A 25,801-nucleotide genomic window follows, 5' to 3' on the forward strand; every position below is an offset into this window, starting at 1 on the left:
TTATTTCACCAAATATTTTAGATTATTTTTTTTTTCAGTGGTCATCATTTAAACTATTTTATTTAAGCTAAGTTCTTATATGGCTGCTCGTGCTTGAAAACATTTATAACTTAAGCTTCACTTGTTAAATAAAACAAAGACTTTTTTGTAGAGAATTTCAGTTTTTCTAGTTCTCTAATTAAGGCATTAATGACTCTTCTGCTATGCAAATCAAAACAAAGGGGTCATATTAATATTATATAGTTAAATTTCACACTATTTCTAGCCCTTTTGGAGAGACCAATAAATGCTTGAATCCATTTTTGCCTACTTACCGTTGATATGCATCAATCTTCCTCACTGCATTACAATCATACTATGACCAAAAACTTGGATATATATATAGACTGAATTGTGAACTTCGCATACACCTTCTCTGCTAGACTTAAGTGTCTTTGCAAGTGGTCAGCTGTCACAGTTTCATTATTATCTGTTCCTGTGTTTCCAGTTTACTACATCTTCTCCATTAGGCCCTGACACACCAAGCCAATGGTTGGCCGTCAGTCAATTGACCCCCGACAGCCCTTGATCAGCCAATTCAGCAAGTTGAATTGGCGTCAGAGAAGGCAGAGCTTGTCAGTGAATACCATCACTCTTGACTGGCAGTTAAGCTCAGTGCACGTAAAGAGAAATGGAAGTCAGGAAAGTTAACGCATCAGTAATAACAACTGTAGTCCTTGAGGTGTGTTCAAGTGCATCTTTTTGGCTGAGACACAAGCAAGGCAAGGTGGCACATCAACTGGCTTTATCTCTGTCAGTTTGGTGCGTCTGAGCTTTTAGGCCCTGACTGAAAACTTCATTCATCAGCTGTGGATGCCAGTAAATTTTAAAAAAGATCTTAATAGAATACTTCACCCACAAAATGACCATTTATTTATCAAATACTCACCACATGCTGCCTTGAATATGGGAAAAAATTTTACTTCCATAACTCCACTGTGAACGAAAATCCGAAAAGGCGAACAAATGGGGATGAGGTTTCAAAAGAGTAAAAACTTTATTTGTTTACAAACTCTCACACAACTCGAGCAATATAATCCAAGTCTCATTTATCATATGCATTTTTGCTAAAACAACACGATTTTAACATGCATATTTGTACTCTGTTCAACTGGAGCTTAGACATACCCACACAGATGCTAAGGTGTGCTCAGGGAGCATTGCCAATTGGAGGAAGTGTGTTTGGGGGTACTGAGTATACTACTGCACAGAGGAGACAAGAATACAAGTTGCACAAGTGTTTGCAAACTGATGTTTAGATATAGTTTTTCTGTTAGAAATGGTCCCCATTTACTTCAATTCATGAAGAAGGTTTGCCTTTTTTGGATCCTCCGTTCACAGTGGAGGCATGCAAGATAACTGTTTACTTGACAAATTCAAGGTAACACACAGTAAATAACTGATTTAAAAAACTGTCACTTTGCAGGTGAAGTATTCTTTTAAGCTGCAATGACATTAGTTTTAACAGCCTTGGTCAATATAGCAGGTCTTCATTCTATACATACCTGATGTCATTTCGCTGGTAGCATCCCTGCAACAAACAAGCAATGAGGTCCCCAAGGAAGTCCAAGTCCTGCTCTGACAGGGCTTTCTCCAGCTCCTGGATGAACACAACAAACAAGACGGTACAGTTAATGAATGGGTGAAGAACTCTGCAAGTACTTTTACTAAACAGGCCAGAGATACAAGAAATACAAATTACATCCAGATATAACATATTACAAAATGTTGCCACAGCTCAGCTGCACAATGATGGAACCAGAGGACTTTCAACAGATAACTTTCGATAAGGCGAAAGCATTATGAAAAACACAGGTGATTTTTGATGTAGCAACAATTGTTAGTATACGGGGTTGACAGAGTTGGTATCAGTGTAAGGTAAGCTGGCAGAGGCAGGCAGCAGGAGGGATGGCTGGAATTCGCAACCTGTCTTATTAGGGCTTCTTGGTTTGCCAGTGGTTGTTTGGCTGGAGCCGAGGTTCAAGTTCAGCCATGACCCCTCTCCTGCCTGGCATTGTGTTTCAGCCATTGAGGTTTTATGAAGCGGCAGTAACCGGCAGAGCAAACTCTAAAAGACCTGAAAGCACCAAGGAGAGATGGGAGGCAGCAGGGGCCCAGAACTGCAACACAGCCATGCCCCCTCCTCTACTTTGCTGCCCAACCAAAGCACAGCACCCCACACAGCTTCCCAGCATGCAATGCTCTCCCCAATGATACCCAAAAGCTCTGGAGTAGAACAGGAGGGGAGAGACAGAGGGAACAGGGGGCTGAGAGGGCAGAAATGCAAATGCAAAGTGCTCCGTCAGCCAAGTGTCCATTTCACTTACAGCCCCCTTTCGCAGGATGCAAACAAGCCTCTTCAGCCTGAAGCTCAACAGTCGCTCTTCAGAAAAAGAACATGACTGCCTGCCGGTGACCACTCCCCTCCTAATCCGTGCTCTCACGCTAGCAACAGATCTTTTTCTCTGTGTCACCCTTCCTGTCTCTCATAGGCATTCATACAAGTACTACTGCAGGTTCAAGAGGTAAAAAATGTTCCAAAATTATCTCAAGGACAAGGAGCCATGCTTAATTATTGTTCGCTCACTCATCTCTGCTCGGTCTGCCTCTCTCTAAAGGAACCTAGTTGAGCTTAGGGGTCGCCAAAGGTCAGCGTACACACCTCCCGGCCATGGAGAACGACGGAAGCCAGGAGCCAACAAGTCAGCGTGATGAAAAACAGAGGAGGAGGGGACAGACAGAAGGGAGGTTGAAAAAAAAGAAGTTGAAAAACAGGATAAGATGAATGCTTCTGCCAAGGTCTAAAGTCACTGTGTCTGTCTGTAGTTTCTACAGAAACATGGAGAAACAAGGAGAGTGAGTTTGATGACAGGAGATAAAAATCAGCTTTACCTCGTCATGACTCAAAGAAGGGTTCGTTAGGTTTTATGAGCACATTCTAATGACACTTTTAAAGTCAACAGATCAACATGCTGAGTATATATGTATTATAAGGATAATTCAACAGCAAAACATAAGCAGGAGGATGTTGGTGAGTGAACGTGAGAGTGAGACCAGGCCAAGATGATAGTTTAAGTCTTAGGTAGAAGACATCTCGCATTTTCTCATCCAGTTCCTGTCTTGCCATTGTAACTGTCATGTCCTGCCAAACTGTAAAGCCATGTTCGGTGCTGCTCAGCATGATGATCTTCTGTAGTTTAATTTTGCTGCTTGTTAGGAGCTTCCTTTTTAAGACACATAAAAGTTTCAAAGTTTCTCTGAGTGGGGTATTTACTGACGTACTTAATGCTGTAGAACAAAACATGATAGTTTCAAGTTTCAAGCATCTCACCAAAAACACATTCAAAAAACCCACTGACTTTTAGACCAGGGAACCGGAGGTGGGCTTTAGGACTTGTTCCTAGGGCACTGTGTTGAGCAGTTTCCTTGTTTGGTTGGTATACAAAAACTTTAGTGATAAGTATAAGTACATTTAGCCTACATCAAGGGAGGCAGAGCTTTGACAACAAAGAGACTGATTAAACAGTTGCTCAAGAAAGCGCATGTGTCGAGACTTGTTCACATGTGTGAACGTTATCCAGCTGCAGAGCTATATCATAACCATAAGCTCTGATCATTAAAGGATAGAAAGATAGTAAGTGTACACACACATGTGCATATGATGCTGAGAGATCCTTTGTCACGCTCCCTTCCCACTTCCTGGTCCCCTAACAGGCAGCCTCTGGGCCAGAGAGAGCCCATCCATCAGAGACACACTGCACTTTGATCACACTTTGCTAAAGCTGGGGGCCAGGGCCGGGGGACCAGTTGAGTACAGCACAGCAGAGAGGAGGGCTTGTTACAGCCTCTGGATTATCACCACCCTGCTCCACCTTTGAAGTGCCACACTGCATCTCAGATGGCAGACGGAAGGGGAATTAATGTGGTGTGCGTGCCCTTTTCTTCAGCCATCCATCCTGCCGGCCAATCCCTCTGTGGCCAGGTGCTAACAAACGCTCATCGTGATGAAGGGCCACGACGAGGGACACTTCGCTGCAGCTGGACATGTCCTATGGGAACCTTTCCCCTCTATCGACACATACATACAACAAGTGGTGGCAAAACTATTGCACACGCAACGCACAACCTTTGGCAAACATACTCAACAACAGACATAAAACCAGTGGTGGAAGTACATTTACTCAAGTACTGTACTTAAGTAGAATTTTGAGGTACTTGTGCTTGAGTATTTTCTTTTCATGTCACTTTATACTTTTACTGCACTACATTTCAGAGGGAAATATTGTACTTTTTTACTTCACTACATTCATCTGAATGCTTTGGTTATTTTACAGATAAGGATTCTTACATTAAAAAAAAAAAAATACGAAGAGTGTATAAAATATGATGTTTTGTTAAAAAAATAACTACCTCACAGTTTATACAAGTACAGCTTCAATGATTAATCAATCAGTTGATTGACAGCAAATTAACTGCTCACTATTTTGATAAACATTTAAGTCTTTTTTTTCCCCTTCTTTTGTAATTTTGAGGTTTTGGGGTGTTTTAATTCTATACTTATTTATACATTTGGGGTTTTTTGGGAGGTGTTTTTAATAGTTTTTAAATAATTTTGAGTTTTGGGGGCAACCTGCTCATCAGGCAGAGTGTGTGCCCCATATGCCTGAGGCTTATGGGGCACTCCTGTCTCAGGCCTCTCCTGTCTCACTTCAGCTGTCCTATAAGTAAAGGGAGAAAATAATAATTGTAATAATTTTGAGTTTTTGGGGTGTGTTTTGTTTTCTTAAATATTTCTAATACTTTTAAGTTTTTAGGATGCTTTTAGTAGTTGTAGCAGTAGCAAAGTAGAGCTTAAACATAACAATAACTATGTCTTTTTAAATAAAAAAAAAAAACAAACAGACAAAAAACACATTACTGTGGATTGTTTTTTTGCATTTGATAGTTTTACTTTTAATACTTTAAGTACGTTTTTCTGAATATACTTACTTACTTTTACCTTACTTACAAGTACCATTTGCAATGCAGGACTTTAACTCGTAATAAGGTTTTTTATTATATAGTATTAGTTACTTTACTTAAGTAAAGGATCTGAATAATTATTCCACCACTGCATAAAACAAACTTTTACCGACATTTATTCATACACGTGCCCCAACACAATAAACACAGAGCAGTACTTTGGGCACTTCACATTATTAATCAATGGGACTCAAAAATAAGAAATACATAAGCTATAAAGAGTTAAAATCAAAGCGCTAAACTGTTGGATTTATCACTACACTACTGCAGTGAACAAAACAGGCTATTCACATTCACACATGGGGACAAAGATTTAAGGGAGAGTCAAGCCTTGTCAAAAGGTGTGTCATCACCACAGCCCCTCTGCAGGCCAGGCTTGCTATCAACAATTTACCCTGAAGGTATTTGCTACTTCTCTCACCCAACTCCCCTGCTGTTTCTCTCTCTGCTTCTATCGCTGGCTTAACCTCTTATTCCTCTCTTCCACACCATTTTCCTCCCCCTGTGTTACTGCCCGGTGTCTACGAGGGCCTCTGAGGCATTCTATTATTCCCCTGACACCCTTGCTCCACTCTCCACCCTACTCTTTCTCCTCTCTCTGTATTCCTTATCTCTCCTCTGCCTCCACACATTGTCCCCACACCGGCCAGTTGCTAGCTCCACTCTCACTGAGGACAGTGCAGACTCCTGATTGGCAGTGATTCTCCCAAAATCATTAATTGGCAAAAGCAGCACAAAGCAGCATTTAGACAGATCTCGACTCAAAACAACTATTTGAAGCGCTGTCTCACCCGTCCATCTTTTTTAACAGAATGGCAAACAGTGTGAGAAGTAACACCTATGGCGTCAACACAGCTTGCCGCTTGTCCTGCTCTCATTCTCACAAGGACCTGTCAGACCTAATGTACCTTCACTAACATTAACAGATTAAAATACCAGAATTGTTGCTATATGGATAGCATCTTCAAAGCAAAATCAATTGAAGTTGCAAAATTAAATGATTTTCAGTTTTTGTGATCTGCTCTGGTGCCTCTTACATGTCGAGATGGGGAAGTGCTCATGAGAATCACTATTAGTAATCGACTTTCCTTAACGTTGTGCTATGCAGGATTTTCCTAAAAAAAACTATGTTTAGACTTATACAAAGGCAATCGCTCTCAGTCATCACTAATGACCCACTAGAAGTGTGTGGTGGTGTATTTATCTGCAGCGACTGCTCTCTGTGTGTTTTTTCTTATTTTCTTCTTAATTTGCTGCATTCACAATGTTCCTGACCACAGCGTGAAGGTGAGTTCAGTACTTAATAAAAGGCAGCAACCAGGTGCTGACTATAAGCAGCAGGCATCCAAGAGGAAGCTGCAAAAGTCATTAACATAGCGCTGAAAAACATTAATATACCAAATGAGAGTGAATCTGGATTGGGGTTCACTATGACTTTTACTGGCTACTGTTTACTAACAGTAACTGACAATTCCTGCATAGTATACCTGTAAGTGCCCTTCTCATTATCTAGGTTGCATTATCTATCCAGCAATATAGAGTACAGATATTTATGTGTGTATGATTTAATGCTGTGGGCTAGTCATAAATGGAAGTAGACCACAACAAATTGCATCCCATAAAGACGATGGAAACCTGGACTTGTGCTGATTCCCTTACAATCCACTTAACAAAGTAAATTACATGCATGTAGTTTGTCAAAGTCCAGTAGGCTTGGAGCTGTCAAAGGGGTTTGACAATGTAAGTTGTAGACCTGCTCCGATTTCCTCAATCTTAACAGAAAATCTGCAATGCAGTCTTTGAGCACATGTTATGATTCAAAGACAAAGCTACAGGTTCCACTTTATTGTGGGATGTCAGAATCAGCATAACAACCACATAACAACCCACTGTCCAACAGCGCAGGAGTTGACCTCCAGCTGGAGAGCTCTCCATAATCCCACTCTCCTCTTTGGATGCTCTGCCGTTGTACCATGTTTTTAAAAACATGTTAGACTTCTCTGCCCTTTCTAGAGCTCTCGCTCACATATGGAACACCTCATAATGTGTTCTTGCACGTAATTCAGCACTGTGACTTGTGTTACACCTGGATGGGATGACACATCAGAGAAAACAGAGTAAAAGGACTGTGACATTCACTTTTGCTTAAGAGGTATGAAAATTACAACTATCAGATTGCACTGCGCTGCAGCAAACCTATTAACGCTCCCAGCAAAACTCTGACGAATTACATGTTTTGTAAAATCTGGTGGTGTTTCACTGACACATACTACCCACACTGTTATGATGCATAGCTGGTCAAAAATCAGTATCCCTATCACAGACTCCCTATACACAGAGAAAAAGGAAGAATGAGGGGAGAGAAACAGAAAAAGGGCAGAAAAAGCAAGAGTAGGAGTGAGCTTTTATGTTACTTAGCACAGATCCAGTGTAATTCTGTGTGAATTTATGGTTTGCCAGTGAAATGTATGAAACTTTGTTGCAGACTCTCTACAAAAGGTGACAACCAAAGATTAACCTGTGACAGCTGTCTCCAAAGAGACATGGGTTGAACGAGCATTACTGCATCGTATACGCACATCTGCTGTATGAAAAGGGTTTAATGATGCCAAGCAAAATATGAACCTCCACAAGGAGGACAAAACCCTTGGTCTCTGTTTGACATGAGAAGTAGGACGGTAAATGTCAAGAGACATGAGGCATCAATCAACTGAGAACAGGAGAGGAGCAGACTTTTTATAAGGAAGAAGACATCAAGGCTAAACTGACTTCAAGGCAGAACACACCATCTGCATTTGCAGATAAAAGTGAAATGTGGTTTTCTCAGTGGACACCAATGGCCCCATCATGTGTCCTATTCATATCTGCAAAGAGAGAAAGATAAAATGCGGGTATGTGTCTGGCCAATGCATGCAGCGAGAGAGAGAGAGAAAGAGAGAGACAGGGTTGTGATAAGCTGTGCAGCAGCATGTATCAGCGGTTCCAAGGTTGTGGCAGATCCACAGAGCCTGTAGTATCAGGGGGTTGGCCTCTCTGGCTACCCTCACAGCAGATACTTTCCATGCCACTGCCGTTAACAGCTCCTCCGGGGTCTATATCACCAACAGTTGGAGGACGTGTGCACAGCTCGCTGAGGGGGAAGGGAGGCCTGTTTGTTGTGTGAAGGCCCCTCTCTTCCTCTCCTTGCTTCTTTCTTTATTTCTTCCTCCCCCCACTCCCCTCCCACTTTTATCTCCCACATGGCTCCTCCAGGAGCCATCATCTGACAACACCCTCCACCCCCACACATAACCACCTCCTGCCACATGACAGACATGCACACGCAGCCATAACACCACAGGAAAACGCCCTCGCATCCTCAGGATGTTGCGCTCATCTGATCATCAGAGAAAAGAATCAACATCTTTGAGTTGCTGCCAGATGCATCTCACTGATGCATCAAAACAAGAACTTGTTGGCTGACAGTCTTGATTTACAACATGTCTATTTGAGCCAGAGTGAAAAGTTGTGTCCTCCACACCTGTCTTAACTAGCATTTTGACACATTCAAACAACTAGAGCCTTCAGGCAAGGACACCATTTGTATATGAAAATATGTGAACAGGAAGAGTGACTACAGGTTGGTCTAAATGAGCTGCACTACCTCTTTGGAACAGTGACAAACACTAAATATAGCTCATGCGCTGCACAACAGTAAGGTCAGTTTCAACTTTCAGCTTAGTTTTATTATAGTGTGTCAGGGCCAGGTGGGACAGGTGGCTGTGCTGTATGAAGGGTTAGTGGAGTAGAGGCTGTGTATGGGGGTTGAGGGATGGATGGTGGACAGATCCTTCCTGAGACAGATGGAGACCCTTTGCCTTGGCCTTGCTCGTATGCTATGTGGGTGAAGATCATTAAGCACAGGAGATGGGAGGCCACCCAGTGTAGCCCAGCGCCTCTCATACTTCCACTGTGAGCTCTGAGGAAACCATATCATCAGCTTCCTTATATAAAATGGAGCTTCCTGCTCCAGCTTACATCCCAGTGGTCCCATTTGCTGACTGCATAAACATGCACCTGCGTGTACGTGCACATACACACACAAACAGATCGTTCAAATTCAGCCTGCTGGCCCTAAGGAGAAAAAAATAGTCCGTGACCAGTGTGGTTTTAGACGGCGGTGGGAGGAGTCTTGAAATGAAGAGAACAACATGAAGGAGATGGCTGCAGCCTTGGAGTTAACACATGAAGACATGAGGAGGAACTGCTATTTGACAGGAGGGGAAAAGTAGCCTTCTGAGAAAATGTTTAAATCCAACATGTTAGGTGGCACACTGAGAATAGCGCGTCTTTCCGAGATGCAAGTTAAACTTTAAAGGGTACTGATCAGTGGCAAAGACACCTAAATATGTTGGACAAACAGGTGGTGCAGGGGCAGTAACATCTCAGAGTTGGGCTACATCTACATGAACAGGTTTTGTTTGGAAAGCAGCATTTTAAAAGTGTTTCAGAAATAATATCCATCCATACTAACATGCCTGAAAACACATGAGCATTCACATACACTGGGCATGTGCATACCAGTGTAAACAGGAAGCAGATTGTCTACTACTTGTCTAAAATAGAGTCAAAAAGTGGCCAAGGAGGCAAAAACATAGATTAGGAATCAGTGCAAAGTAAATATGGTGACACATCTTGACTGATACGACCCAACAAAGAGGCAAACATGAGTGTTTCTGCCATTATTTCTTAAATGTCTCCATCCAGACTAAAATACAATCCCCTAGTTTTCAAACTAAAACAGGGTCAGTAGCGTTTTCAAAAGTCTCTGTTGTAGGTATTAAAAAATCCTATAGTAGTTTGGATGCTGGAAGTTAATGTAGCAAAAGTTGTGCGTTTTCAAAACAACAGCGTATGAGTGTGGATGTAGCCCAAACACACCTGTGTCTTGACCAAAGAGTCGCGCCCGAAGATACAGCGAAGACTGTAACCAGTAGCCAACTAGCTTGTACGCTCTGTGCCTATGTGAAAGGGAATATAGGCGGCTATAGTCAGTATTTGGAGGGGAAAAGGGAAACTGGAAGGCCAACGGGACTGAATTAAAATGGATCAGTAAGCACATTAACAACACAACTTGATGGTGAAAGAACAAAGGACAACCTCCACGGTGCAGGCTTTGATAGACAGTCTACTAATGTATGAAAAATGAGCAGCAGCTCAGCCCTAAGCACACAGTGTTCATTCTCTAAAGACCAATCAACGGACTGCAGCGTTTCTAGCTCCACCGTTTAGTACCAGATCTGTGTGCCAGGTACCACGAACACAGGGGTGACCAAAAATGAGAACGGTTCCAAAAGGTACGACAAGTATCATCCTAGACTTTTCACAATTGAAACGCAAAAAATGTGTACAGACCGAACTGAATTGTACTAACCTGTTGGCTGAAACACCCCGTAGAAAAAAGCAGGGTCAGCAAGCAGAAGAAGTTTAACCACCGTGATACTTTAGCTGGTAAGACGCTGCATCGGGCTGGTGAAATATCTGTAGGCACACAGTCATTGTATTTTGCTTTGTAACATGAACACCTTTTTCTACTCTTTACCTTGTGATCGTCATGACTAAAGCTAAAATAGCTGCCTCCGTGATAATTTTCTAGACATGTCCCTTTTCAAATGTCCAACTATACTTGTAAAACCAGATTGTTTTTTATTGTCTCACCAACATGCTCCATGAACAAAGGGCTTTTTTTTTCAGTCTGAATCACTATTTAATTTGAATGACACCCTTCCATAGAAGAAACAGCGGTGTCAGTGTAGTGGGGTCCATCAGAAGTGAAACCTAGCTCAACCTTTGCTGGAACACAATGCAACATCATCCAGTAAGGCACTGCATTCCTGCATTGCATTTCATTGTGTCACCAGTAACCAAAACAACACTGGGCTGTATTTTGGTCTGAACACCCACTCACTCATTATATTTCCAAATCACAGTGTATTTGGTCCGACAGTAACAGATCAGGAACAGCTTACATATTTTAGCACTAGTTAATATTTTGAAAACAAAGAAATACATTGAGGTTGACAACACTCAAAGTGTGCCAACTAGAACTATTTATTTCAGCCTGTGGCCTTCTGCGATTCATGTAGTCAGCCAAGTGTGTGCCAGTCTGCACCCCACTACAGCTTCACAGATCCACACCCCTCCTGTGTGTCCCCTTGTGCCAATTCTCAGATAAATCTCTAGTCAGCATCGCTATAGGAACAAACTTCTCAAAGCTCCCTCCCTTTGCATCATACACTTTTTTTTGCCCTCTCGCTTTCCAACCGGTACAGCAACAAGTTCCAGAATAAATCTCTCTCTTTATTACCTCGTCTCACTGTGGTGTTGCATCACACACACAATAAAGCAAACCAACACATAACAAAGCACTGTTGTAAAAACGCGTTAACCAGTGACTCCAGTAAGTTTTCCAGGGCTCCCACTGGATAAGACCTGGTTTGGTTAAGTTCTCATCACTCGGCTTCTCTCTGTCCCCTCATCTTTGCTTCACAGCCAGACGCAACAGCACAGAGTGAGAAAGCAACACTGGAGGGATGCCGCCCCAGACTGGAGACAGAGAGAGGGAACCATGGGGAGCTGCAACAATGGAGCTGACTGAAACAAACCCCGGTGTATGTGCCCCTCTACCTCCCCCTCTGTGCACACACTCCCCATGTGAAACCATCTGATGCATGTACTGCTGCTCTCACTTGTCAATCACAACTGGGGGAGGGGCAGCAGCCTCTTGCAAAGCACCCCCCCCTCACACTGCATGCAAGGGAGGGTGTTAAAAAAGACATGCAAAAAGGTTCTTGATCTTCAAGGGGTACTTACAGAGTGTGGAAAAGTTTTGAAGGCTTTATGTGTAGCCTGATCTGGAAAGTGTCAGAGGTTGGTCTCTCTGAGGCCGTAAGAAGGGCTGAGCTGGGGATGTGTCAGTGGGTGGGACAGAGGGAAAGAAAGGGAGAGGGATGAGGGATGAGCAACGAGTGCAGATCTGGGATGAGAATGAATCATTGTTGTTGTGTGGGGGGGCTATAATCTCCACCCTGGAATTGACAAAGGAGGTAGAACAGCCCAAGGTTGAAGATTAGCATATTATCATTGATTTAAGTCACCAACTACTTATCCCTGAAACACCACAAAAATCACTTAATTTCCAACGTCTGCTTTAGGGATGTCCCAATCATGTATTTCTTCCCCCTGATCCCGATCTGAGTCATTTGATATTGAGCATCTGCCGATATCAACTCCAGATCAAATACTTGTTTTTATCTGGATAATACAGCTGCAAAGTGTACACACCAAGTACTTTAGAGTTATTAAAATGAATCTGGTGCATATGGTTGACAGTTTAATAGCTACGCAATGCAGTGCAAGAGAAAATGTCTGCATCCAAACACTTCGTTTTATTTTTACAAAATAACAAAGTTAACGAACTAAAACTATTTTATATGGCTTTTATCACAATTCCACTTGGTGCTGCATTTTTTGGGGGGTGGTTTAACAAAATATTATGGTCAACAGTTATAATGTGTCTTTAAAAATTGCTGTCATATCCACTAAGTATAGCATTGTAATAAAAGTACAGAACACTATTAATAATGAATATATCACAATTCCACTTCAAAGTAGAGTAATAGCTGAACTTAACATTCCCATTCATAACAAATACAATTTGGTATCAAACTGTATCAGTTTCTTCTTAATGGAGTAGCAACATTACAATACAACCTGAATATCATGCTTTCCGTTAATGACACCTGTGTGATGGCAGACGTAAACAAAGGATCAGGTGGGGTGCGTGCTCAAAATAACAAATCCCGGTCAATTAAAAAAATGCATTGATCAGGCCAGATAACGATCCTTCTGAACAGACTGGGACATCCCTACTCTGCTTGCTTCTGTGAATGATATTCTGCCACACATCTTCAACACAACCGTCCTTGGCCATTACATCAAAGTCCCCTAATAGGGGCCAGACTGGCAGCACATATTAACTGACTGCTCTCTGCAGTAATAATCCACAAAAAACGGGAATCAGCAAGAGTGTGTGTCTGTCTGAAGTTGGGCCATGATGGAGCAACGCTTAAGCCTTGATCCTATTCCCCCCGTTAATCCATTTGCTTTCTAGACAACAGAAACAAGGACGTGCTTACAGGCTGCCTGCCCTTGCTTATTTACCAGATCTAATAGGACTAAACCTTCTTTTACAATCAGACTGGGGGCTTTACAAAAATAGGAGCCCCCATCCCAGAAGGGCTGCAGCAGCAGCAGCTAGCACCCAGTCAGAGAGGAGAGCCTCCATCCTCCAGGGGGAAGGGAAAGAAAGAATCACCATCTGGGGTTTAGTCATGGTGATGCCAGGGGCTGGGGCTCAGGGACAGGGAGGCTGCTGGGGCTCAAACAGGGGATGGGGCAGAGGGACTGCTAATGGGCATGCAGTAGTGGGACAAGTGATGGCAATGAGGATGACACTTAGGGAGAGGTAGACAGAGAGGTTAGTCCTTGAACATGCCAAACACATGACTGGAGGGGAGAGGGGTTGATGCAGATGAAGCTGGGTGACAGGAGTTTGGCAGCTAATGATTAGTGAGAAGGTATTTCTTGATCCATCAACAGAAGCAGAGACAAGAATAAAAGCTTACTGTGATCTTCAGGGCTCCGCATGCCGAAACAGGTGTTTTTTAATCACTCTGGCTCTGATTAGACATCTAATCAGGCTGAAGCTTTGTGATGTCACCATGTTCATAGCAATGATTAAGGTGTTAATTGTTCAACCCTGACAGGTGCAAACAAACCACGAGAGTGAGTTAACTTTCAATCAAGGGCAATACACAAAAAACAGTCTCGAGCTGTAATCAGGCAACATGAGTGAAAGCACCTTTATGGGATGACTACAGCCCCTTTTAAACAGCCTGTTTAAGGCAGGTATGTTGCAATTTTATTCCACTAAAGTCTCATTCCCACTGACTTTTTAGTGCAATTGGAATGCGTACAATCGGCATCCACACCCAGGTCAAATGACTCTGCAGAAGACATGGGTATTTACCACCTCCAGCTGTGATCTGCATTAATGGGAACACAACACTCAGATGACAGTCTTCACTGAGTTTGAACATGAGACTGAATAAGTAAGAGATATCTAAAGAGAAGGAACCACCGTAAAGTTTTTCGCAGACTTCTGTCCATGCTGTCTACTGCTTACCTTTTCTCATGATGTTACACGGACACACCAAAACAAAAATACAAACATCCACACAAAAGACATGCTGTACTGCTGCAGAGCTGTGTAAGCTCTGCTCTACTGGCAATGGGAAAGCAGTCAATAGCCTATTTTAGCAGGTTTACCGGTGTTTGAAAAAACAGCATGCATGTGTTCATTTGTAATGGCCCTTCTGTGGAAAAAAGTACAAACACAGAATGGGGAGACATTGTAGTTGTTCCACCTTTGAGTTGTCATTAGTTGTTTTTGACAATAAACATCCCGTAGGCTTCAAGCCGTTTTAGTTACTCTGTGAACTTTATCTGGGAAGTTTTTGTTGATGTTTTTGTCATTTTATTATTGTTTTTATTTTCAAGATTGTTAGTAACTGCCAATTTGAGATGCTGCCATTTCAGTAAATACTGCTTCCTGGTCTCAAATTTAACTTTGGGATGGGAACTTAACAACACTGTAAGTGCCCCTTAGGAGCTTTCAGTGTTAGCAGCAGTGTGAGGCTGTAGTTGGGCACAGTGGTGCTTTAAGCTGAATGCTAAGCCAACATGCTAACATGCTTACAATGACATGCTGTTGATGTAAAATGTTTAACATAATTACCATCGCATTTCCGTGTGCTGATTAACAACATACACAAAGTAGCTGAGACTGATGGTGACGCTTTGAGTTTTCAGGTATTAGTCAGTATTAAAGGTCATCACCACAATCACTAGGATACATTCTCTTAGAACCATGACAGACAACAAAATGTGCCATTCTATCAAGTACATACAATATTTTGCAGGTTAAGCTCTTCACCCCGCTATCAACTGGCTAAAAAATTTAGAGGATCACCTTTGTCATTAGGATTCCATGCAATAGTTGCTGGGATATTTCAGACTGGATTAAAACTGTGGACAAAAGGACAGATACTTCTATCAAAACTGCCATCCTTAGAGCCATGTCACATGAGGAAATAAAAAGCTGTACCCCTGTTTTATGCCTGTTTGCCTCAAAGAGTCCTCTCATGCCAGAATAAAAAGAGTAAATTCAGTGATTTACCTGAATTGCTAGGTGTCTCTTCATCTCTCTTCATTTCTTGACCCAAACAATGATGGTGATGGCTCTCATTAGCTGATTAAATCTTGGTATGGGACAAGGAATATTAAAACTCAAAAGATCTCTGGGCTGCTGGCTGGTTCATTCGGCACACTACTGTGTAATTTCTGATTTTCCTATTATTCTTCTTGCCAGTTTAAAAGTATAAACTAACAAATGCCAGTCAGATGATTGTACAAGGGGACTTTCACACCAACAACTGCACACTATGACAAACTGCAAAGAACTATGGTGGTAGTTTGTAGAGAGAAGTCGGGAAATACAAACCTCAATTCCAGTTTGAAGGATAAGAAATTCCCCATGTCGCTTAGCTCATCATTAGTTCCACAATATGAACATAGAGAGGAGGCCAATATAAGTCAGTGTTCACAACATATGACAGGCAGTTGATGAAGATATATGGAATTAATTCACAATGATGTGCCAAACAGGCTGGCAGCAGAGCACGGAGTGGGAAGATGACAGGGACGGAGGTCCTTGGCATGAAGGACTATGTCTGGCAACGAAGGGCACATCATAGAGGATCCAGCTACAGGGGCCTGCAGCGCCTGTTGGCTGTGAGATTTTAGGCATCATTTCACAGACACATAGCCGAGAAATTAAACATACGCCACAGAGACAAAAAGCCAGGCAAAGAGGACAGGCATGTTGACCCTGGGCCTCCTTCCTCCAGATCACTCTTTCACTCTTTCACACTAATGCACTTTCACTTCCTCATCCACTCCCTCTCCATCTCTAGGACACTTTTCTCCACTTCCCCTCTTTCCCCTTCCCTCCCACTCATTCTTTCTCCATCTCCTCTCCATCTCACCCACTCAACTCTCATCTACACACACACACACAAACACACACACTGCTTTCCCAACTCACTGCCTGCAGGCAGAGGAAAGTGGAAACCAGCGACAGTGAAGTGTATCAGCCAAGGAACAATGTGCAATGGGCTGTTTTGTAAGGCTAGCCAAGGAGATTGGGGGAGTCTCCATTATCACTGACCAGCACCGTAGAAAGAAAAGAGCTGCCCCAACATCACCACAGCAGCACTGTCTGACTCGCTCACTGAGTTTATCAATATCCACCTTGGTAGCAGTTTCAAAAGGTACAAAACATTGTGTCTCAAATGTGCCTATTCATTAAAAAGTCTCCATAACAAGAAAAAGAAACAGGTGTTTTGGTGACATCAATACAGTTGACATTTAGTCAGTTGCCTCGGCTATCCGGAGTTCTTCATACTTATTACATTTCAGCTTGCACAGAACAAAAAAGATCCCTAAAAGCCCCAAAACATACTCTATTTCACTAGTTGTTAAAAGAGCTTTATGTGACATGATTCAGAACGTAAACATAACAGTTACCGCTAATATCGGGACGCAGTGGTTGCCAAAGCATAGCACTAAAGCTCTAATTTCCTTCTTGGTTGACAAAATCCCTTTTAACAATTCAATATTTGTTATTCTGCCTTATTGTTCTCTATTAAAGGCACAATCACTGAATTGAGGGGACAAAGTTGTCTTGCCTTTAAGCTGGCAGTGGAGGTAGTAACAGCACTGAATCCATGTCTCTGTCAAAGTGACAGCCGGCAGGACAGGATCTTAGATCAGGTGCGATGTTTTGATGACACGTATGGAGATTTAAAAAGCAGTTCCTAGAAGTCAGCAGCTAACTCAAAGAGAAAAAAGCAGCCGAAAAATGTCCACAAATTGGGAAAATGATGAGATTTGGAAACTCCTTACCATTCTAAGCAGAAAATGAGATCAGCCGCTGAATAACAGGGATGATAAATTATTGATATTGCCATGTTATGCCATTGTTATTGTGTATAAAGCGTTGCTAACACGCACGTTACATGTCACATTAGAGGCTGACGCTGTTGTGCTACATGTCACATCCATCACGCCTCTTTTGCTTCTGGGATGCCAGCATGGGGTCTAAAATCACACACTGGGGTGGCATGATGCTGCCACTGTTTAGTTCTGTGTAGAAGTGCAAAGGAGGTGTAAGGAAGGGACTTTGTTACGTCCCTATATTGCAATCTCTATGTAAAAGCGGACATGGTTGGCTCTGTCAGCACAGTCTGTTCCCATTGTTAGCAGTGTTTCTAAAGCTAGCACCACTCTAGCCATCAGCTCAGCAACCTCCATGTTGAGAACCATGTGCAGGCAATCCCGCTTCAGACTCTGAATCATAAATATGCTTTCAATGTTGTTACTAATGTGATGAAATAGGCAACAAGACCCCAGTGTGGTCACTCTAAACAATTGAGCTCCACAACAAATTAATGGTGTGAAGTATGCAGCCCCACACTCTTATTACTCCTCTCCCACAGATGATACCAGAGGGCAACACCAGAATAAATGTCTAACCAGGATATACATAGAAATACTGTGGCATGCAGAGCTGCGTGGTTCCCTCAGCAGCTACAGTGCTGACCCATGTTGTCTACTACACAGAGTAGTGTGGCAAGAACTGACACAGGACAACCACAACCAATATAAGAGGCAATGTCCACAAAGAAGGACTGATAGTATGTCAGAGACTGTTGACACTGAAGCCCACAGAGTGAAATCACTCGACACCCCCCACTCTGTCATGACCAATGACAGCTACTTCCTGCCCCCTCCCCTGTCCCCTTTTCCACCGCTGATTCTTGGGTATTTCACCCTATACATACAGAGATAGGATTGCAGCTGGACCTGACTGACATTACCCAACTATTCTTACATAGGCACAGCAAAAATCACCTATGGAGGAACTTCAAGATGAAAGACTGTCAGGAGACAAATTTATATTGATTGACTGTTACATACTAGTAGCTCTTCAATTTTCGTCAACCTCAGCTATGCAGGTCACGGCAAAGGTAAAGGTAACTGAGAGTGAGTCAGCCTTAAGTGCTACGCTTACGACAGTGCCCGGGCCAGCTCGTCTTGTTGCTGGTATGTGGCATTAAGCAAAACAAACATGTCTGCCTGACAGTTTTCTCTTATTTCTACAAACACAAAGCCCTCAGAAAGTGAATGTGTTGAATCCAAATGTTTTAATTCTGGAACAAATTATCGTTGGCTACTGTTCTACTTTACTCTAGTGCCCGAAGTATGTGTGAATATTTGAGTTTGTAAAGCCACAGAGCGACATTAACTGGACTAATAGGACATGACTACGTGACAGGACTATGTGAGCGATATCTGAATGGCGTCATATCTTAAGTGCAATAATGTGTGCAGAGTTTCCAGGTATCGGCAGAGTGGAAGACGGAGGGTTGGACCAAGGTGGTTAGCATGACCTTATCTTTTTGTAGAAGACAACATACTCTTTTTCTCACAGACAGAGGGGAAAGGCACTGCCCCCTTTTTGATTATAAGGCATCATTCGGAAAGTTACCCATCTACCTAGCTTCTCTTTAAAAAATCAAACCTATTTCTCATCACACATGCTCACAGGAATTTTTATCCCTTGAAAATCATCAGATCAGCACTGAGCTTTGCAGATTAGCTATTAGTTTTGCAACAAATAAATGGAACAAGTTACATGAGGTACTGAATCAGACCGGTTTGTGCCAGTAGATCATTTTAAGTGTATGCTAAATAATATGGTTATAGTACAGTGCTCCAGCTTTGGTTAATTTACAGACATGATAGTTTTCATCATTTTTATTTTCAACATTTTATTGTTGTTTTTTCTGTTGATGGTGTTATGTATCCTTCAATAATGGGAGACGTGTTTGCCATTTAACTTTTTCATCTTATTTTTTGCTGTTTCTATTTATAAGTTTTGACACATATTGCTACGAATTATTTGTTTTTATGGAATTTATCGTATTATTGTGATTGCTATCATATGTTATACATGCTTTTAGCCCACTAATGCATAGACTCCCTGCATAGACGATGGTTTGATAATGATGATGATTTCACCTGCAAGGGGAGTACAATTATTTGGTTATTTTTATACATTAAAATTATAATTTTCTGACACAACACCTACCCAAAAGCCCACTTTACGCACCAAATGGTGCGCACAGGTGTAAAAGCAGAGCTCCAGGGACAATCTTGTCTGACTGACAGATCATATGGTCATCTCAGGTGCAAAACATCCCTATGGCAGTCCAATACAACACGTCATCATTTCACTTAAGTTGACAAACATACTTGGATGTATAGGAATATTTTTTAAAAATCAAAGCAAGAAAAAAAAAATAGTAGAATTTACATGACAATTTTCAGAATGTGCCAGTTTATTCTGAACTAATCGGCTACCCAGGGCTTAAATGCTAATTGGGTTCTTATTGTAATTATTACTAGAATAAAAATCTCCGTCCATGTAGACATAACTATCGAAATTGATTTAACCTTCCACTCACCCGTAACACAAAGCATAACAGAATTTAAGACACTGGACTTGTACATGCAAACCCTGCTTTGTTCAACACAGAAATACTGCACTAAGAGACATAGGAAATCAAGCAAAAGAAAAGAAATCTTCTTTTATATATTGATGAGCCATTCAGCACACACCAAGACAGAGTTTGTTAAAGCTGACACCATATGCTTTAGTTAGTGAGAATTTGTTTCTGACACAACAGTCACTTAATGCACAATTCTGTAATAAAATATCACTATTTTTGCCAAGTGATGCAAATGAATAGCAGTGATACCAAAATCAAGGTCTATGTTTTGAGAATCTAACATTCACCATGTAGTTTTCCTTTTTTTTTCTTTCAAGTTTGCTCTTTCACACAGAAATGCGGTGGTCCATCTAGATTAGTTATAATGATGTTTTGCTTACTTAAAAGAAGTATTGTATCCAAATATTTAGTAGATTTCACACACTCATGCTCACCAAAAAAGTCACCTTTCAAGCCTATACGTTAGAATATGAAATTCAAATTATAGATTTTGGATCCAAGAATGTCATAGACATTTTGATATCATTCATAATTAAACCATGTCCAAATAGAGAAATGCCAAAAATCACTCAGTGATTAAGACTTGCTTTTGAAACCACAAATATGCAACAAGGTGAGATAAACTCTGAAATAAATGCTCTACTTCTTGTTTTCCCACCAAAAATAGTTGAATCAAAGACCTAAAGCAGTAACATCGAATAGCATCGAACTATTATTATAACTGCAGATCATAATACTGAGAACCCGAGGAGTTGTGACCTTGAACACTTGTGTATCTGATTGAGATGTCAAAGTATACGACTACTGCATCAATCTCAATATTTCCTCGAAATCCAGCTGAGGGGGTGTACCCGCACATGTGATCTGCTTAGTGATGCGTTTAAAGACGGATACATCATTTGCACTGAGAAGCAGCACTACGACCCTCGTGTGAAACCGGACGCTCCAAACCATGTTTGCTCAACAAGAGCATTTCTAAAGTTAAAGTCAGTGCGATCAAACGATCGGTTTGTTGCAAATGAATGAGTAATTATTGGCTTTAACAAAAATGCGCGTTGATCCAACCCTTTCCTACAGAGAAATGGAACAGCACCCTCAACTTCCATGTAAACTAGGCGCAATGCGATCCCCCATCTGGCTTGCACCTCCTTTAATAACAAAGCGATGCCTGCCTGTGTTTCTCTGCCGAAGGGGGTGGGGATGAATGAGTGATGGAGACTGTTGATGCGTGATGTTGACCTTACCAGTGTCTTTAAAGTGCAATAATTTCTCGATGATCTCAACCATCTACATTAAATGTGTTGTAATATTCAATAAATACATGTTGGAATTAGCTTTTTTCTGAACTCTGAATACATCTCAAGGAACAAGGGGGGTCGAGTCGAGTAATAAAGTTAAATTATGTAATCGCTGTGTGATGAATTTCGTTTATTCTGTACCGGAACACCGAGTGGGCGGATGATAGTTCCTCTTTAACTTATTGTACTCGTAAACAAACGTTTAGACCATCGCTTCTTGCAACAAAACAGGACTTGAGCGAGCAAACAATGCCTGAACAGCATCTGCGTCCCTATGGCTACCCAAGCCAGATGGCTTGCAACTGCAAGACAATAAACTCGAACCACACGCCATGAACTTAACTTTACATGCCAGAAAAAAGACACAAAACATAGCAGCATAGTTCACCGATGAGCAGGACAGCAATTCAAGTTATTGCATGACTTTTTACCCTATAAATAAATATCTAAACCTAATCTAATAAGGTTATTACTCAAACAACTTTCTTCTCATTTTGTCACGTCATTTCTCCAAGCATGTTGTTATCATCCTGCCATTTCCTTTTTTATTCTATTAAGCGGAACCAAGTATGCTCTTCATCTTAAACATGACCAAATGAAAACAAACGAGTGGCACATGGTTTATACAACAGCACCTTTATCTAAAGTTACACCTCAAAACACCAGAGAATACTTGGATATCACATTTAAGCGACACGCAACGTTACTATGGATATCAGACCGTAAAACTGGATCATAACTGCCAAATACAGCCAACAATTCACAACTTTGAGGACCAGCAATTAGCAGTTAGAGCTAGCTTTTAGCTGTGCTAACGAGCTGGCTAACTCGTTACCTAACATGATTGCCTTAGTAACGAATGAGAAGTTCAGAGGACACTGCTAAGCTGGTGAACCGGATAGCTAGTTACACAAAATGCGCTCCACATACCTTGTGGGCAAAAAAGCTGACACAAACAACTTTTCATTTCCAAAATTAAAGACACTCGTGTTGCTCAAAGCATCGACAGGTTGCATTTACCTCTATTTCAAAGTCTGGAAGGTTGAATGCTGTCCTGAACAGCGAGCAGAAGTGGGCTATGGCGGGGACTTCCCACCAAGACTGGATCTCTTCCACAGAAACGGTACATCCCTGGGACATTTTCGGACTAGATAAATTGTGTAACGTTTGTTTCTCACATTAGAAAGTAGTTCCTTTAGCGACTTATAATGTCTCTCTAATATTAAAAATGCGACAAAAGTTGCTGGTGTCGTCCTGTCCGAACAGTTGCCATTGCGATCGGAGGAGCGCTACAATCTGTTTCAATCAGAGTCTCACCGGAGCGGAACAGATGGGGAGGACCATACCACCGTACGACAAGGAGGGGGGAGCGACGACTGAGCCATATGTATAAAACTATATGTAAGCATTATTAGTTGATATAGCGACGAGCATGTTAATAATATACAGTAGTATGCATAAGATATTCGTAACAGTTAAACACAATGACAATTCGATTTGTCTGTTTGTATGGGAGCAAAAGTCTATAATCAAAAGTACCCCTTTGGCTTGATATTGCGGCCGCCGTTTAAAGGGAATGCTTCTGAATGGTGAATGAATAAAAACCTGAAAATAAGACAGGTATGAGCAGGTAACTTCTGCAAGCAGCATCTGCGTGCTTTTCTTTTCGCGTGTTGCGTGATAAGATTTTAGTTCTCATTATCTGGCATATATGAGCGCATTTCCTATTTCCTACTGTCAGCGCTTTTTACCTAACAACCCTAAAATTTAATCAAGTCCGTTTTCAAACAATCCTAAACTCTTAAAACTCGTTGTGGTTATCATTGTCGCGTACAGTCAATTCCCAACTACATTTAGATTTTGTAAACAATGTCGCGCTGGAAGTTTTGTGCAATTTACTACACATGAGCTCCCCCTTTTGCAATATGTGGAAAATGCATGCTATTAGAGGGCAGTGATAATCAGTGACAGTCAGTGACAAGCGGACACTACTCTGCCCTGCAGGGCTGCATCGAGAGATACATGCCCATACAAATATCTCACATTATATCCTATTTTATTTTCTTGATATTTGTAAACAGCATATTATATCAGCCCTTTGCCCTATTCTAGGCCAGGTGTTTGCCACTGGAAATAAATAAACAAACACCAATGTAGTAAACACGTGAGGCAAACAGCCAACGGTATCAGTAAAACAACCTATGCGTATGTTCTGATCAAGTAACTGTCTTTATAAAACATGCTCCTCCAATATCTATTATGTATTGATTCAAAAACGCGGTATTGTGTAGGCCTATGCATTTAAATGACCACAGATGTATAACAAGTAGTTAATAATATGATCAGAATAGTCGATATTTAGATATAGATCTGTATGTGTGTACAAAGGAACATATATGACAAGATTAAGGGTGTTATTAATAATAATTAAATATTTGAATAAAGGGGTAGGATTAAATAAGTTTACACTTTTCGTGCTCCTTTTTGTACATGTAAATTGTGGGGGTTTTTTGTTCACATGTTTTAACTACTGTTTTTGTTGTATTTCACACGTTTTGAAATAAAGACTTAAATCAATTTACCCCAATAAATACATATAGGACAAAAGGTACAAAACTTGTCATAAGACAATAACAAGACTTTACAGTCCACAACTTGAAGCCCATTCAAAGAAGAAACCTCTAGAAGCTTCATCTGTATTACACCTAGTGATTGTTAAGTTATTCATTTTTTTTTAGTTAGGTAAAAAAAATTTAATGTTGGTCCTGAGGGTGGCACTAGAGTAAAGGCTATGGGTTACTTTAGATCAGGTGTTATCGTCTTGGAAAAACAAATGTTATCAGCACAGTTAATGGCACTGAAATAATTATTTGATTAAGTACAAGTGTATGTGCAAGTTAACATTTCGGCCTAAGGGTGGTGCAAGAGCTCATAATTTCCCCAACATGGGCCAAGTTCATTATCTTGGGAACCTATTATATAAATACTATCCCAAGTCCATCTTTGTTTCATAGATCTCATCAAATTTCATAGAGCATCATTGCTGCCTTTTGTTATCTTTGCGTTTGCTGGCAACAATCAAACGTAGATCCAAGTTGTTTCCATCATAACACAATTCCAAATAAAACATCGATGCTTTTTATGCAATGGTAGGTTTGAACAGACAAAGTGTATTTTGAAGAGTTTAGAGCTTTAGAAGGTTCAACATTTAAAAAAATCAAATAAACAGCCGTTTTCATGTTTCTTGATTACCATCTAAAACCTAGTAATACATAATACATATTCTACAAGTCTCTGAACTCTACTGTGGGGATGAACGCCATTCTTTGAAAAGATATTCAGTTTGATAATGGTGGTGGGAAGTGCTGTCTAACAAAATGATCTGGGTTCAGACGAGTGGATCAGTGAATCTGATGGCATAGCAGTGTTATTAGTGCTAAATGAAAGGTCATGCTGTCACCAAATACAACAGAGAAAAGTTCAAGCAGTGCGCACATTCAAAAGCCATGAAAACTAGGTGCTGGACCAAGCAAAAACAAATATGAAATAACAGAAAAAGTCCACACACTAGTGTATGCTCCTAAAAGATTTATTCAGTGCCTCCACACGTGTGACGTTTAGGGCAATTGCCCTTCCTCAGACAAGGAAAATAAGGATGTCTGAGGAAGAGCAATAGCCCGAAACATCACACATGTGGAGGTATTGAATAAATCTTTTGGGAGCATATGCTAGTGTATGGATTTTTTCTGTTTTACCAAATACAGTAGCCTTCATTGCCAAGGAAACATGAATATCCACAGCAAATATCATGGCGTTATGAGACATTTTGCCGTAGATCAAAGTCTTGAACACCAACCGATCCGCCAACATCACCAACCTCAGGCCTGGTAAAGCTAAAGAGTGGATAAACTGACTTATGTTTGTCTGCAACTGCAATACATCCCATGTGCTATGGAGGGCAGAGACGACACAGCTTTTCAATAAAACTTAAGACTACTACTCATGACATCATTCACTCATTCATAAATCCCTCCAGTCTGATGAGGGAGTGTTAGTCAGAGCAATAAATAACATGTGGATTGTAAACCTGCACACTCCTCCACAGTCTACGGTACAATAATGTGACAGCAGTTGTCAGCAGGGCAGTGGTGGTCAGCCATCGCAGTGCTGTCAGTGCGGTGACAGCACACTCTTTCGGTCCCATGGGAACATCAGTCCCATGTAAGGTTGTGATGTTGCTAGGCAACAGAGCAATCCAGCGATTCTTTGTGTAAAAGTGAGTTACATGGACAATTTTAATGACTTTCAAACTCAAAAATAAATGAGTCTAATTGGGAGCTAGAAGGAAATTTGTGGACCCATGTTTGTACTGTATCTTTAAATACTAGCTTATTATCCTTCAACTTTTTCACCTTGAATCTAAGTTAATCAAAAAGGCTCCCTACTATATTTAATTAGTAATTCATTCATCTCATCATTACTGTTTATTCTCCTTTAAGATCGTGGAGTTGATCTTATTATTATGCGCTGTAACCCTAGCAATGTTGGTGGCTCATTGAAATACAACACTCCACAGAAGAGCTGTCCACTTAGATCATTTGCACAGACAGAGCTGGTAAATGGAGCTGTGGTTAACCCTTTCTGAGAATGCAAACAACTGCATATCTTTATGGATTAGGCAGAACACAGGAAACCACCCTGATCAGA

At 41.2% G+C, this 25,801-nt stretch overlaps 1 protein-coding gene across 1 annotated transcript in view; it reads right to left on the reverse strand.

Annotated features, from left to right (window-relative positions):
• The window catches only part of LOC121950080 (cat eye syndrome critical region protein 2), a 43,525-nt gene extending 21,136 nt beyond the window's left edge, over positions 1-22,389 (reverse strand). The window contains exons 1-2 of the mRNA XM_042495992.1: positions 22,115-22,389; positions 1,545-1,639 (exon numbers count right to left, since the gene is read on the reverse strand). Of these exons, the coding sequence (XP_042351926.1) occupies positions 1,545-1,639; positions 22,115-22,234 (215 nt within the window). The 5' untranslated portion in view covers positions 22,235-22,389. The remainder of the gene's footprint in view (positions 1-1,544; positions 1,640-22,114) is intronic.
• Between the last annotated feature and the right edge of the window lie 3,412 nt (positions 22,390-25,801).

Source organism: Plectropomus leopardus, chromosome 11 (assembly GCF_008729295.1).
Source record: "Plectropomus leopardus isolate mb chromosome 11, YSFRI_Pleo_2.0, whole genome shotgun sequence".
Taxonomy (NCBI): domain Eukaryota; kingdom Metazoa; phylum Chordata; class Actinopteri; order Perciformes; family Serranidae; genus Plectropomus; species Plectropomus leopardus.